The sequence below is a fragment of the Athalia rosae genome, chromosome 5, assembly GCF_917208135.1.
Source record: "Athalia rosae chromosome 5, iyAthRosa1.1, whole genome shotgun sequence".
In the NCBI taxonomy this organism is placed as follows: Eukaryota; Metazoa; Arthropoda; class Insecta; order Hymenoptera; family Athaliidae; genus Athalia; species Athalia rosae.
Window position 1 is genome coordinate 16,909,284 of NC_064030.1, and position 13,209 is coordinate 16,922,492.

Genomic DNA, 13,209 nt, shown 5'->3' on the forward strand with positions numbered 1-13,209 from the left:
TATTTAACATCATTTTCTCTTTTTTTTGGTTTCCAATCATTATCATGACACACAAAGTAAATACACATACGTGCACAAAATTAGAATAACTACATTTGATTTTTCGCGTGTACATTTATTTTGATATACAATTTTATTCACTTATTTTTTCTTCCCCTACAATTACTAATATTTATTTATTCTTTTCAAGCAATATTCAATTACCTTTTCGTATATGAACCTGGAAAAGTAGACGTTCGTTAAAATTCATACCTTCATAACGACTCGGTAATAAATTCATATATAAGTATATAAAATATATACACATGTTACAACAAATTCTTACATGCGTTTTACGCACAAAAATTAATAATGATAATAATAAGTATTTGAATTTAATCGTATAACATAATAACAATACAATTATACGATTAATGTAACAATAATTAAAAGTGAGAAACAGAAAACGTAATCAATTATACCATGTATATATGGCACGAATCACAAATATATAATTATTATTAAACGTGTAATAGTTGTATATGTTTAATATTCGATTTATAATCTATCGATGGATTATTCGAAATTAATTATTGGCTCAAGTACACATATGCATAGCTATACATAGGTATACAAATTTATCGACTTCAATATACAGAGAAGAATGAAGATTTTATGATAAATGTATCACGATTGATCAGCCAAAGAAGCAAAGGCTTTACTTCGCTGGCAGCTATGTTTTCGAACGGATAGGCAAGATAATCTTCACATGATTTGAAATTTATCATTTTCTCGGATAAGTGGGACAGTAAGATATCGTTTTATCGGATTATTCATAATCAAAAATGAACTCACTTTTCTCTGACGATCGAACGGACTAACGGTATTTCCTCACTTTCTTTTATGTCCATTTGATTTCTACGACTCAAATATAAACAGTTGACGGCGACAAGTTGCGAATTTTTTATACGGGCGATTAGCTGCAGATGGCGACATTGTCATTGTTTAAACCGTTTTGTAAGTCGCGTTACCATGGTAACGGTGAAATAACAGTTGATCCGGATCAGTTTGAAAGTCGACAACGGTCAAGAAATAGGAAAACACGTTGTAAGTGATCGCTATTAATAATTTACGAATTATCACTGTAATGTGCATGTTATAATTACGTATTATTCAATAATAACGTTTGACTTATTGTCTGCAATCTAATGAGTAGCTGGAGATTAAAAAGTTGCCTACAAAAATATACATATAACAACTGAACATGTGGAAGGATTAGATTCTTAAGTGTACAAAAAATTAAACATCAGATTAACAATATACGCCATTACTAGAAGTAGAATCTTCTGCGGAGGCTACAAAAATAGCAATATCCTTCTTTGGTCCATGCTTATGGATACATATTTACATAATTTGATTTTTTTTCGTAATAAACCCAACCGAATTTACAAATATTTACGTGAACGCTTCCGGTAGGCCCAAGTAATTTTTAGGAACATAGCCAGAACTTCCTTGTCGGTCTTGCACCAACCACCAATCGTCGTTACCCATTTCGTCGTGTGGTCTAACAACTCTTACAGCCTGTCCTTTCTTTATTGGCAAAGTTCCCTTCATTGCTCCCGGAAAATCGTAAAGTGCGTAATAAAACTGAAAATTTAAACAGAAAATCAGAACCCTTCATCTATTGGAAGTTTGTGAAGTGTATGAATATACTCACGATTTTATTGAGGTTTTGATAACGTTGGGGTGCATTTGTGCTGCTGGTACTTGTCTCACTCTGGGAGTCATCGAACACGTCTTTGAGATTCTGGTAAAACTGTGATTGGCTATTGGACACGGACGCAGGCCTTACTTCTTTTTCTGGTGAGTCCATACATATTAAATCTGGGGTCTGGTCGGGACTAGGGGTTGTCCTGTTACCGTTAATACTATTTGCCGTGGATATTCTTTGCCGAAATTCTAGACTATGGCTTGGTAAAAATCCCTGGAGAGCTCCGTTGTCAACAAACCATCTACTTGAGTCTCCCATAGGATCTTGCTTTTTAATTACAGCGACCAATGTTCCACGTTTAGCTCCCATGTCAAGCGAGGAAGTGCCCACAACATCCTCTTTTACGACATGCAACCTATCTACCGAATATTTGTTTCTCAGCATGATTCTCTGTTTCTCTGTCTGTTCGATACACTCCGTCTGGCTTTCTTCTATTCGTGGATTAGAACCGGCAAGACCAAAACGTGTTATTTGATTATAGAGTAAATTGTGACTCACTAAGAATGACTCCAAAATGTCTTGCGGTGCTATTTGAGTAGCGGTCTAAAACATAGAGAATTTTTACTGAAGAACATATTTATTTTCTTAAAAGTATTTTAAGCAAGAATATTCTACATACCTCAGACAGCATTAGGTAGCGCTTGGTGATCTTGCCACTCAGTAATTTTCTTGAATTAGCAAAGGCTCCGAAACAGCTGACTAGTATCTTAGTAGCAACGTCAATTAAAATTGGCAACTCCTCGAGCAGCTGCTGATTCAGTGCTTCGTAGTTACTCTTAGCACGAGTCAATTCTTCTTGGAACTAGAATTGGAACAATGTTTCGTCAGTTCCTTGGATGAATTAGTTATTGAACAGAATTTTAGAGGAATATATTCTTGAATAATTACAATTTTATTGTCCCGACTTTTCTCATTCTTAGTGATTGCAACATCATAATCGAGAAGTTTATCATGTCGTTTTTCGATAAGCAATGCAGGACCCTCGAGTAAATTGATTAATTGATTCAGAGGAGTAGTGACCCTTTTCTCGAGGCAAGTTTTCAATTCTTTTAGGTAGTTGGACCATAGAACGGCTCGAGTTTGCCTGAGTTTTTCGACCTCATTATTTGGCGTACCCTGATAATACTGCCGTATTAAATCAGCCATCAATTCTCCGCTCGCCGCCTCGTCCCCCAAGTTTGCCATGCACTGTTCGACATCCCGGGCCAATTGCCAAACACATTTTTCAAGGATTTTGAATTGTCTTTCACAGTCATCAAAATCGACGTCTAGTGCAATGTTTGTGATCCCCAAAGAGGCAGATAATTTTGCGCTGAGTCTGGTTGACTTCTTTGCCATAGAATGAATATTAATTTTGGCCATCTTGCGCATTAACGTTGACTCGCCTTCGAAGTACTTGCTAACCAAATCTTTACGCCGTTTGTATTCGTTGATGTAACTAGCGACGTTCGTCATTGCTCGCCAAGCTTCTTCCAGCTCAGGTTTATCCGGATGATCGTCTTCTGTGCACTGATCATTTATAAATTTATCATGATTTGGGATCGTTTCGTTTACCCACAATATCCTATGGGTTTCAATATAACTTTCAATTTTCACATGAAAAAATATTCTTGCTATCTCTCAGCTTTGTTACACGAGAATCTAATTTTTCTTTTGCTTCTACTCTTTTGAAAATAATGATCTTTGCCAGTTCTCAATTCACTTACCTTTACCAACTCATACAGCATCAACGGATATTTCAATATTCTCTGCACGGGTTTTATTAAGATAGAACTCATGTCGAAACAAGCTATCTGATAACGTAGGGTCTCAAGTCCCTTTTGAAACATGATCGTTGCTTCTGGGTTGTCCTCATACTTCAACAAAAAGAGTATTACATTAGTCACATTTTCTTTCTTCAAAATTAACCTCATCCTTCTTCAGAATCGTACTTACTTTTTTTAGCAATGCCAAAGCAGACTCATGATTACTGCAGTACTTTACGTACACGACCTGCAATTTGTCTGACATCTTCAAAAAACAAGGTCCAATTGTTTGGAACTCCTCATCGCACCCTTTCATCGCCATCTGCATTTTGTCCAATAATTCTTCAGCAATTTTTATAACATCCAAGATGTTTCCAAACAATGTAGTCACATCCACCCCTCGAGACTCCAGTATATTTGGATCATACAAGTGAAAAGTCTCGTACGTCATCTTCAAATCCCTGACATATTCTTTTTCAGTTATCACCAATTCTGTTATCACGTTTTGTCTCTGATCCGCTTTTTTCTGTTTGGCATTTGTATGGATTTCTGCCTCTGGCTCTTCAGTGTCAATTCTTTGACTTCTAGGTCTTGTCTGTATAGGTTGTAGATTTTTTTGCAATGGAACACTTCCCGGTACTGGAGCTGGTGGTGCCGGTCTGTGAGGTGCGGATATTCGCTTGCTGCTACAATCATCTTCGAATGTCATTTTCTCTGACTCTTGATTCCTAATAATGACAAATTCATCTGTAGTATTTTCTATCTCGGATTGCGGATCAAAATTAGCAGTCACATAGGTCTTTGGGCAGAGTCCAACATTCCCGTCCTTATTTTTAACGCTGATCCAATCTGCATTAGTCATTTCTACAATTGTAACAAAATCACCTTCGCTCACACTTAGATCACCGTCCATTTGAGCCTCAAAATTATATTCCACCCTTACTACGACCCCTGGAACGAGAACATTTTGATCTTGGGAATTCTCTTCCTCAACTACTTCTGTCAATGGATCCACTTGCGGTTCATTGTTGTCTTCTGAAGCCAGTGATTCCTCGCTCTTCGGACAATCAACGATAATGTTAACGTAGGAAACTGGAAATATCCCTGTGGTATTATCAATTGTTCCCTCTGCCCAATCAGAGTCTTTGTGCCTAATGAGACGCACCACTTCACCCGCTGCAAAACTCAATTCGTTTGGGAATTGAGCGTTGAATGGGTAAAGTGTTATGGCATATGGCTCGATCCCAAAGGGATGGAGGCCATCAAACGCAGGTGTAACTTCGACTGTATTTTTCACATTACTTGGCTGGATCGCGTCTTCCTTGGAAAATTCAGGAAAGAGGTCGTAGTAGTAAGGGGCAGGTTCGTCGTTGTAAGGCATAGCTGCACCTTCTCCAAAATCTTTGTACACTTTAAGGTCAACTTGCTTGACCTTATTGTTTTCAGAGGAACTGTATAAAGATGCTGCTGCAACTGGGTCTTCTTCGTCAACAGTTTGAACCTGATTTGTATCCGATTCTATGTACTCGATGAATCCCTCAGGAAAAGTCCCACTCCGACCATCTTTTGTGGTCCCTTGGCACCACCCATCTTCCAAAATTTCCGTCACAGTGACAAAAGTGCCTTTGGTCAGATCTAGCTCTTCATCCAGTTGGGCTTTTAGATCTGCAGTTACTCTTGCAATTTTTTGTATTGCTTTTCTCCTCACAGTTTTCTGTAATGGTGATTAACGGAATTCTATAATCCAAATGAGATAACAGGGAGCTCGCTGATTAGTGTTTGCACCACTCACACTAATTGCGACTAGTCAACAATTCATTGATAAGATGTTTCCAGCTAATCTCACATCCGGAAATCTTTGACTAATAGATTTTAATCAAATGTCATTTTTTAACCAAACGACACGAATATACCAAATATCTTTGTTTTTTGGCTTTGAGAGCTGATATGACTTTGTCAATCTAATTCTCTGATTAGACACAAGCTTGTCCACGGATTTTCTGAAGCCCTTTTTTTCCAGAATAGAGTTCAAAACTTTACAATATAAATCGGAGTGAAAATTTTATATTCAGTATTTAAAACAAGTGAGTTGTTCTCGTGACTAACCTTTAGCAACGCTGTATCTATTTTCCAGACATGTGTAGCGGGGAAAATTCCTTTGTGCAAGTCCGTGTGGCCAGATATCCAGCCTGGTTCAACTTCTTCGTCGGCAACGATGATTTGTCCTGGTTTGAGAAGGTAAAAAGTTGATAATTACTTTATACATTCTTTGTTATCTTTTATTGCTGTAGGTAGTTCACAGATACGATAGCTTACCTTTTCCAAAGGAAAGATCGCCGTGTTGTTCTCCAGGGAATGGAACAATGGAAATGCACAAATTCTGGCCTTCGGCTAGCAGAGGCACGTCAACCTTGTGCAAATAGTTTGAAGGAAACTTTCCTGTATTATTGTTCGATTGACCGTAACACCAGTGCCTATCCACAACGGAGAGTACCTACTCATAGAAAACCAAAGCGGGGAATTACTATGTTATCTCGATTCCTGGCAACGAATAATCGTTATCTGTGTTTTGAATCCATCGTTTTACCAATAGATAATCTCCCTTCAACAGGCTCAGTTCTCCATCAACAGTTGTCAAAAAATCCTGCAGGACCCTCGTCAACATTCCTTGCTCCATTTTTTCACGTTTCGTTTAAACAATTTCCAGTTATTAATTACTCGAATATCATTAACTTTCACACTTTCACTGGATGTACGTCTTATTTTCTAATCACTATTTCTTCATTTTCCCTTTTAAATAGTAAATGAATGGTACGCAGGTTGTTGATGTCATTGAGCTTTTTTATTCGTCATACAAATTATTTATTATATGCATATATTCGGTATGTTCATTCGACAAAATCACTGTTTTTTACTACAATTTTCAAGGACTTTGAGGTGTTACCTCTTCGGTTACGTGCATGTTTGCCTAAGTCTGAAACATTCTTAACACTGTCAATAATTCATCTGTCTGCACTGACAGATGCGTAGGTTTAATTTGGACCAAATACTAGACGACACGTCAGTTCAATTTTACGCTTGACATCACATTTTGTTTAAGCAAACAAGAGGATTTTTTTCGAACCACCCATTTCTGTTTTTCTCTGCAATTACCATCTTCAACGTGTCCGTAAGTCCTAGTTCTCACAATTATATCATGAACGCTCCCTGAATAACTGAAAATGATATCTCAAGTCAATCTGAAAGTAACCTGCGCGTTTTACATTTTCGGTATTTCCACGCGCGAGGTTTTAAAACATCTGTAAATTGAGCAAAACATCTCTTACATTTTGCCATTTTATCTGAATTCACAGAATTAATTGTAGGCATCTATATCAATTTCAATTACGAAATTGCTAATAAAATTCTATGATTCATAACATAACCACTTATTAAAGCAGTAATTCTAACAATAAGTATACATTCATTCCGCAGCTGAAAATCTTCACTCTGTCAATCATTCAATCGACATGCACTGCTTTGCAGTTTAACATAAGAAAATTTGCATGGTAGTAATTTGAAAAAATTATTTATTCGCATTCATCCAAATCATTATGAAATAATCATGCCGAACAATGATACATTTCATGTTGGATTAATCCTAACCTACACCCGACCTTTGTTGCAGGCTATGAACTCTGAGAGTCACATTAAATCTGGCTGTCAATCACATGGATCTTATTTGGAGTGTACGACTAGGTTATTTTTCACAGGATTATCTGCATTCTCGATTGGTAATCATACAGAATTTGAAGAAAACTATTCAGATCGACCCCAAAGTCCAATGTAATCTTTGATTTTTCAGTATTTGCAGGAACATTTTTTGTTCAAAGTTCTCTGCACGGTAGCCAAAACTACCCTAAGCAAAGAACGATATTAATCTCAGCAGCAGCCGCAGCTCTGGTTTCATACTATGTTACATCCAGACAAATGAGTACCTGCAAAAACTCTTGAAAATAGATTTAGAACGATAAACTATAATAAAGACGATGTTTGCTATTAGGAAGCTTTCGCAAATTACTAAGAACTGCGTTATTAGGCTCTCCTCACCCAGGAAGGAAAGCTGTTTGGCTTTGCAATTCTTAACCAGTCGTAGTAAACATAATGGAATTCTGAAAGATGATGATCTTCGAGATGAAGAGTATGAGAACCTGTCGTCAGAGTATCTGGGATTATCCTCTGGCGGTCACAATGCATTGGTACTTCAACCATACATTAAATGGGGACCCGATAAGAAAACCAATACCACTCCGGAACTACAGCTAGAGGAAGCTGTGACGCTACTCAAGACGCTGCCGAATTGGTCTGTAGTTGACAAAATGTGTGTATCATTAATGACCCTGGAAAAATCAAAACTGCTTGGGATCGGAAATCTAGAGAGTTTAAAAAAGCGAGTCAGAAGCAACAAAGTGACCGCCGTATTTGTCAGTACAGATTTATTAAAGCCAATTCAGATGCAAGAGCTAGAGCATGCGCTCAGAGTCCCAGTTTATGATCGTTATTCGATCGTAGTTCAGATATTCAGAGCACACGCTAAGAGCCAGGAGGCTAAGTTGCAAGTTGCAATAGCAGAGATCCCTTACATGTGGACAAAATTAAATCTTATCAAGGACAATCGAACCGCCCAAGTTGGACTGGTGGAGTGCAGAAGAAAGCTTTTGATGGGAAGAGAAGCAAAACTGAAAAATGCTCTGAAGAAATTGAAGGCACAGAGAGAACTACTCAGAAGTAAACGTAAAACTCATAAGATCCCTACGGTGGCTGTTGTTGGATATACAAATGCAGGAAAAACTTCATTGATCAAAGCTCTCACTGGGGACAAAACATTAGAGCCTAAAAACTGTCTCTTTGCTACCCTCGACGTTACCCTCCATCGTGGCGAACTTCCTTCCAGACTAAAAGTCCTCTTTGTCGACACGATCGGTTTCATTCAAGATGTGCCATCTACTCTCATTGAGCCTTTCATTGCTACCTTGGAAGACGCTATCAACGCGGTAATTAGCCTTTGATAATTTTTCGTACTAAAGAAAACTCTCCAGTTCTAAAACACTATTGTTTTTGAGATCAATTCCATCTTTCTAATTAGGATGTAATTCTACATGTCAACGATGCCACCCACCCGGATAGAAGAGCTCAGATGGAACATGTCGATGAGACTATAAAGAGTCTAATCAAAGATCAGCCAGTCATCAATGTAGCTAACAAAATCGATCTCCTCAAAGAAGATAATCCGCCTGTTGGCATGCTAGGTGTATCGGCAACTCAGTTAACAGGCAAGTAATTCCAATTTTATTTAGACGTATAACATGACTATCACTTACAATTAGATTCTATTTATTTCAGGTATAGATATTCTGCGAGAGCAGATCGACAAAGAGTTGCTCAAGGCAACTGGTCGTTCCGTGATTCGAATGAGAGTACAAGCTGGAAGTCAAGCAGCAGCCTGGCTCTACAAAGAAACAGCAGTGACAAACGTCGAAGCTGATCCAAAGAATGCTCAGTACGTTCTCATGGACGTGATAGCAACCGAGCTACAGCTAAAAATGTTTAAAAAATTTTTAAAACAATAAATATTGCTTAGGTAGAATAATGATTGGTAGGCAGTCCGATGGAACCAGCGACTCCACCCCTATGACCTACCCCTAGGCTCTTCTTTACCAACGCAGTAAATCTGTGCGCTGTATTAGAGTCGAAAGGAATGTGGGATATTATTTAAATTATCTGAACGGTTAGTAACAACTTCCGGGTCAACGGATTAATCTTGGTGAGATGGTTAGTATTCTTCCTGAAGCGTTCGAGTGCTGGCGCCCTCTGAGCTAGATCTAGTCAATTCATAAGCCACTTGCATACAGCGTAGTCATAAAATTCATTTTTAACTTTCAGCTTGAACCTCCTCTTGAAACTTGCACAGAAACCCATGGAATTTTCATCATTTTCATCCCCCAAGGCAAGGAGGAGCTAGTTTTCAACCTCACAATTGGAATATGATAGAGATCAGGAGCTGTCACAGTCTCAGAGAACTTCGGGTGGCTTCAATTTGAAATCTCAAAGCCTCGGGTGAGACTTTGCAAATAGTTTTTTTTACCAAATATTTGAAAAGGTATTCTAAGTTTGCGCCAACGACGATCTCCATACGAGAATTTGGAGAGAAACGACTTCGAGACGTAAGAAAAGGGAAAAAGAAGAAAAGGATTCCATCAATCCCGGCGCTCCGGAGGATCGAATTGAACATCGCCACCCGTAATCTATTTGAGAGTATCCTCGTGTCAAACGGTTAGTAGCAATTTCCGGGTCTCCGGGTCTGAAATCATTTGAACTGTTAGTATTTACGAACGAGCCAAAAGCCCGAGCCATCCCTCCCAGTCAATGGGTCGGCGGACTTGCCGGGGGTTGGTCATATTTATTTGGTACGGTTAGTACGCAGCGCGGCCGGGTCGTCGGGGTAAAAGCAGAAGATGTGATCAAAACTTGCAGTACGGTTAGTACGCTCTAGGTGGGAGTAGCGTTAGTAGCCTATAGGAAGACCTAGCTGAAGCGAGTCGCGCAAGTGCGTCCGTCCGCGTCGGTTCCCAAAGAACGAAAAATTTGTGGTGTGCATTGCAATAGGCGGGCATAGGCAGCCCCTCGGAGAGAGAGCGAGTAAGAGAAAGATAGTGAACAAGCAAATAAAGAAGGAAAGAGTGAGAAAGAAATAAATAAAGAGAGTGTACGGTAGTGAGTGCTAGTGAAGTCCGGGCAAAACGCGTTCGAATAAAACAAAACAAAAGAATAAACAACAAAATAACGAAAAACGCTCGATTAGGAACAAACGAGAAAAGATAATTCGAGAAACTAGACAGTGTTCAGGTGATTACGGTAAGAGAAGGTCGCTCGAACGAAATACCAGTGATAAATAATAAGGGAGTGGATACATTGATAATGCGGTTATGGATTACGAGCTGCTTGATAACCGCCTAACGTAAGATGGTTTGATGCATTTTTACGTGATGAAAAATTTGTATAAAAAAAGAAATATCAAGATAAATTATTCGTTAGCAAAGTTCATGACAAAAATCTCTGTGTTACACCGTAAATATACTCAGTGTTTTAACTAAAAGATCGACCAACTGTCACATTTCGGTCGCCATTTTATTAATCTGGCCGACCACCACCGCTAGAGACAGCGTGCTTAGCTTTTACCTTGTCTCGTTGATTTCATGGGTTTTCCTTGGTGTTTTTCATTTTTCTACATCGCAAAGCTCGCATTTCGAATTACGAATCCCAATCAGCGTTGACGATATATCGTTCGGGTACAATTAACGCCATCTTTTTTTTCATCTCCTTATTTTCAAATCTTAAAATAATAAAAGGAAGCACAACATACCCTGTTTAGGGTGCGTCTCGCTAGGCACCAGACAACGCTCTTAATTTTTTCTTTTCCGTTTCCCTTTTTTCCATTCAAATCTCATCGTAGTCGTGGTCTCGTAACGACGACTAACAATAAGTGATTTTCGTTCTTATTTTCCAAAAATTTAATCAAGAACATCCGGAGAGTGAGAGATAATGGATGAATAATAATAATAACAACACGGAAATAGAAAAATATTGAATTATTGTCTGCGCCCTGATTGATGGTTCGAAAAAGAAAGAAAAGGAAGAGAAAAAAAACCACAAGAAGGAAAATCGAACGATCGCTGACTAAACGGGGAGTAATAATAAAATAAGATTTTTCTTGGCATCCGTTAATCGAAGATCATATTACATGTGGAATAGAACACAATCTGGATAATCTCGTTGCACCTCATAGCCTAGGAGGAGGCTGTATTGAAGAATCGAGAAGGCGGGCGAAAGAAACCTTGAGAGATCTGAGAGAGAAAGAGATCGAGAGCTAAAACGTCTAGATAGACAGATTAAATATACTATGAAGTGCGATTATAAAACAAAGATATAAAAATAAAGCTAAACACGTTCATACCTGATTATTTCTCACGACTCGTAATTATCATTAACAATCTAATACTATTGGATATTTTCGTTATATCGTTGGTTTGAAAAAAGACAAAAAACCAACATTTTTTTACCCTTTTTTCACCTACAATAATATACGTCACTCGTTGGTCGCGCAATAATTTATGTGCCATAGTTAAGAATACCTAAATATTATTGATAACAACAAGAACAATAATGTTAGAAAAAGAATCTTCGTGAACGATATAAACCGGAATTAGTTGTAGAGAGAGGAAGAACTTGATACTTTAATCGTCCATTTTTTCTTCAACGAAATAGTAAATTTAATAAAGAGAAAGAATAAGAAATTATAAAAACAGATATAAAAATATATGTGAACTGAACAAATAAATTCACACCAACGATTACCACGATTTTAATAAACGAGTTATAATCGTTAAACAATATCCAACAATTACAAATATAAATGTATATATACACGCATATAAATATAAAAATTCTAATTAATTTATAATCATATAAACTGAACGGTGTTTATTGATGGGGTATTTGCTAGTGAGTGTTTTAAGTGTTCGTTGTTGATGTTGAGATAGTATTCTTTTTTTCTAGTGTTCGAGATCCGAACTAGGAGGAGAAAATATTTAAAATTTGGATACGAAGAAATTAAACAAAAATCGAGAGTAAAATTTTCATATCTTATACGGTAAGGAAAAGAAGAATAAAGAAGAGGAGATAATCGACGTTGTGTGATAACATAAGACCGGAAAAATTCCAAAATTCCCCGCATGCCCCCCGAGTTTTAGAGGAGGAAGATTTTCGTCGTGTGGAGTAAAATCGGGCGGCCACCGCCAATATGCCTTTCTTCGATAGTTTAAAAAATAGGAATCCTATCAGCAACGATTCATGCTCATCTGATATCGTTGGAAACAACGCCAACAATTGTCATATTAATAACGAGAAATCAACATCGTTTGTTTTCGATAGCGAGAAAATTTTTACATTAAAGTGTTATCAACTGACCATTATTACCCCGCAAGAGCTCGTCTTCTCCAACGTATGATCTGCCGTTAAAATCGAGGAGAAAAAACGCAGACGATATTAACGGAGATAAGAAACGAGAGACGTTATTTGCACCTGTAACTGGTGTAATATAGAGAAAAGAAAAGGAAGAAGAGAGAAGAGAATCAATTAAATACGTAGATAGATGGTGATAAACAATTGAAGGCCAATTAATAAAACAAATAAATAAATAAACACAATTAAAAACGAAAGACACTTTATGTAAAACAAAACTAGATAGGATTCTATGATATAATATAAATAGATTCGATAAAGACAAGCGAACAACGACGTATAATTTATACATAAAATAAATTAACATTAAGCGTAATAATTAATAATCAATGAATACTGTGTTAATCTAACCGTAATAATCGTATGACAAGTGTTGAACAAAACAACAAAAAAGGAAATCACTCTTTTTTTCGACCTGCGGAAAACAATTACAAAGGAAATGAGAATTTTAAGTAAATGTGAGTATTAGAATTAATTACTACCATCATCGTTATAATTTTCATTGTTGCTTTTTTATTAGTTAACTGATACGCGGTTATTTTTACCGTTACATCTGCAGTTCACCGTCGACTTTGTCTTGCCTAATTTTTATTCCTCTATCCAAAAAAAATAGTTCAACGTAACATGTCGGTGCGAAACGTGAGGAAAATGAGA

General features: G+C 37.4%; 3 protein-coding genes across 11 annotated transcripts in view; 2 read left to right on the top strand and 1 right to left on the bottom strand.

Annotated features, from left to right (window-relative positions):
- Positions 1 to 11: 11 nt before the first annotated feature.
- On the bottom strand, positions 12 to 6,223 carry LOC105687349 (dynamin-binding protein-like). The gene is made up of 9 exons (XM_012402936.3): positions 6,083 to 6,223; positions 5,812 to 5,989; positions 5,602 to 5,720; positions 3,686 to 5,209; positions 3,457 to 3,606; positions 2,639 to 3,259; positions 2,370 to 2,552; positions 1,697 to 2,293; positions 12 to 1,626 (listed from the first exon to the last, which is right to left on the bottom strand). Exons 1-9 carry the CDS (start codon positions 6,170 to 6,172, stop codon positions 1,435 to 1,437), a joined length of 3,654 nt encoding a protein of 1,217 aa, XP_012258359.2. The 5' UTR covers positions 6,173 to 6,223; the 3' UTR covers positions 12 to 1,434.
- LOC105687350 (putative GTP-binding protein 6) lies at positions 1,704 to 9,254 on the top strand. Of its 7 annotated transcripts, none has more exons than XM_012402940.3 (6): positions 1,704 to 1,842; positions 5,630 to 5,733; positions 7,163 to 7,268; positions 7,340 to 8,528; positions 8,621 to 8,807; positions 8,878 to 9,109. In XM_012402940.3, exons 4-6 carry the CDS (start codon positions 7,524 to 7,526, stop codon positions 9,102 to 9,104), a joined length of 1,419 nt encoding a protein of 472 aa, XP_012258363.2. In that variant the 5' UTR covers positions 1,704 to 1,842; positions 5,630 to 5,733; positions 7,163 to 7,268; positions 7,340 to 7,523; the 3' UTR covers positions 9,105 to 9,109. The 7 variants fall into 7 exon arrangements, with proteins under 7 accessions (XP_012258363.2, XP_048511987.1, XP_048511988.1 ...); XM_048656032.1 differs by lacking the exons at positions 1,704 to 1,842; positions 5,630 to 5,733 and adding exons at positions 6,526 to 6,664; positions 9,116 to 9,254 and having other exon boundaries at positions 8,878 to 9,034; XM_048656030.1 differs by lacking the exon at positions 1,704 to 1,842 and having other exon boundaries at positions 5,384 to 5,733.
- Positions 9,255 to 9,421: 167 nt separating this feature from the next.
- Positions 9,422 to 13,209, top strand: part of LOC105687352 (plexin-A2) — a 46,053-nt gene continuing 42,265 nt past the window's right edge. Inside the window, exons 1-2 of one of the 3 annotated variants that reach the window (XM_012402942.3) lie at positions 9,422 to 9,807; positions 12,091 to 13,013. The gene's annotated coding sequence lies outside the window, so the exon portion shown is untranslated. The remainder of the gene's footprint in view (positions 9,808 to 12,090; positions 13,014 to 13,209) is intronic. The other 2 variants (XM_020853151.2, XM_048656005.1) reach the window with 2 other exon arrangements.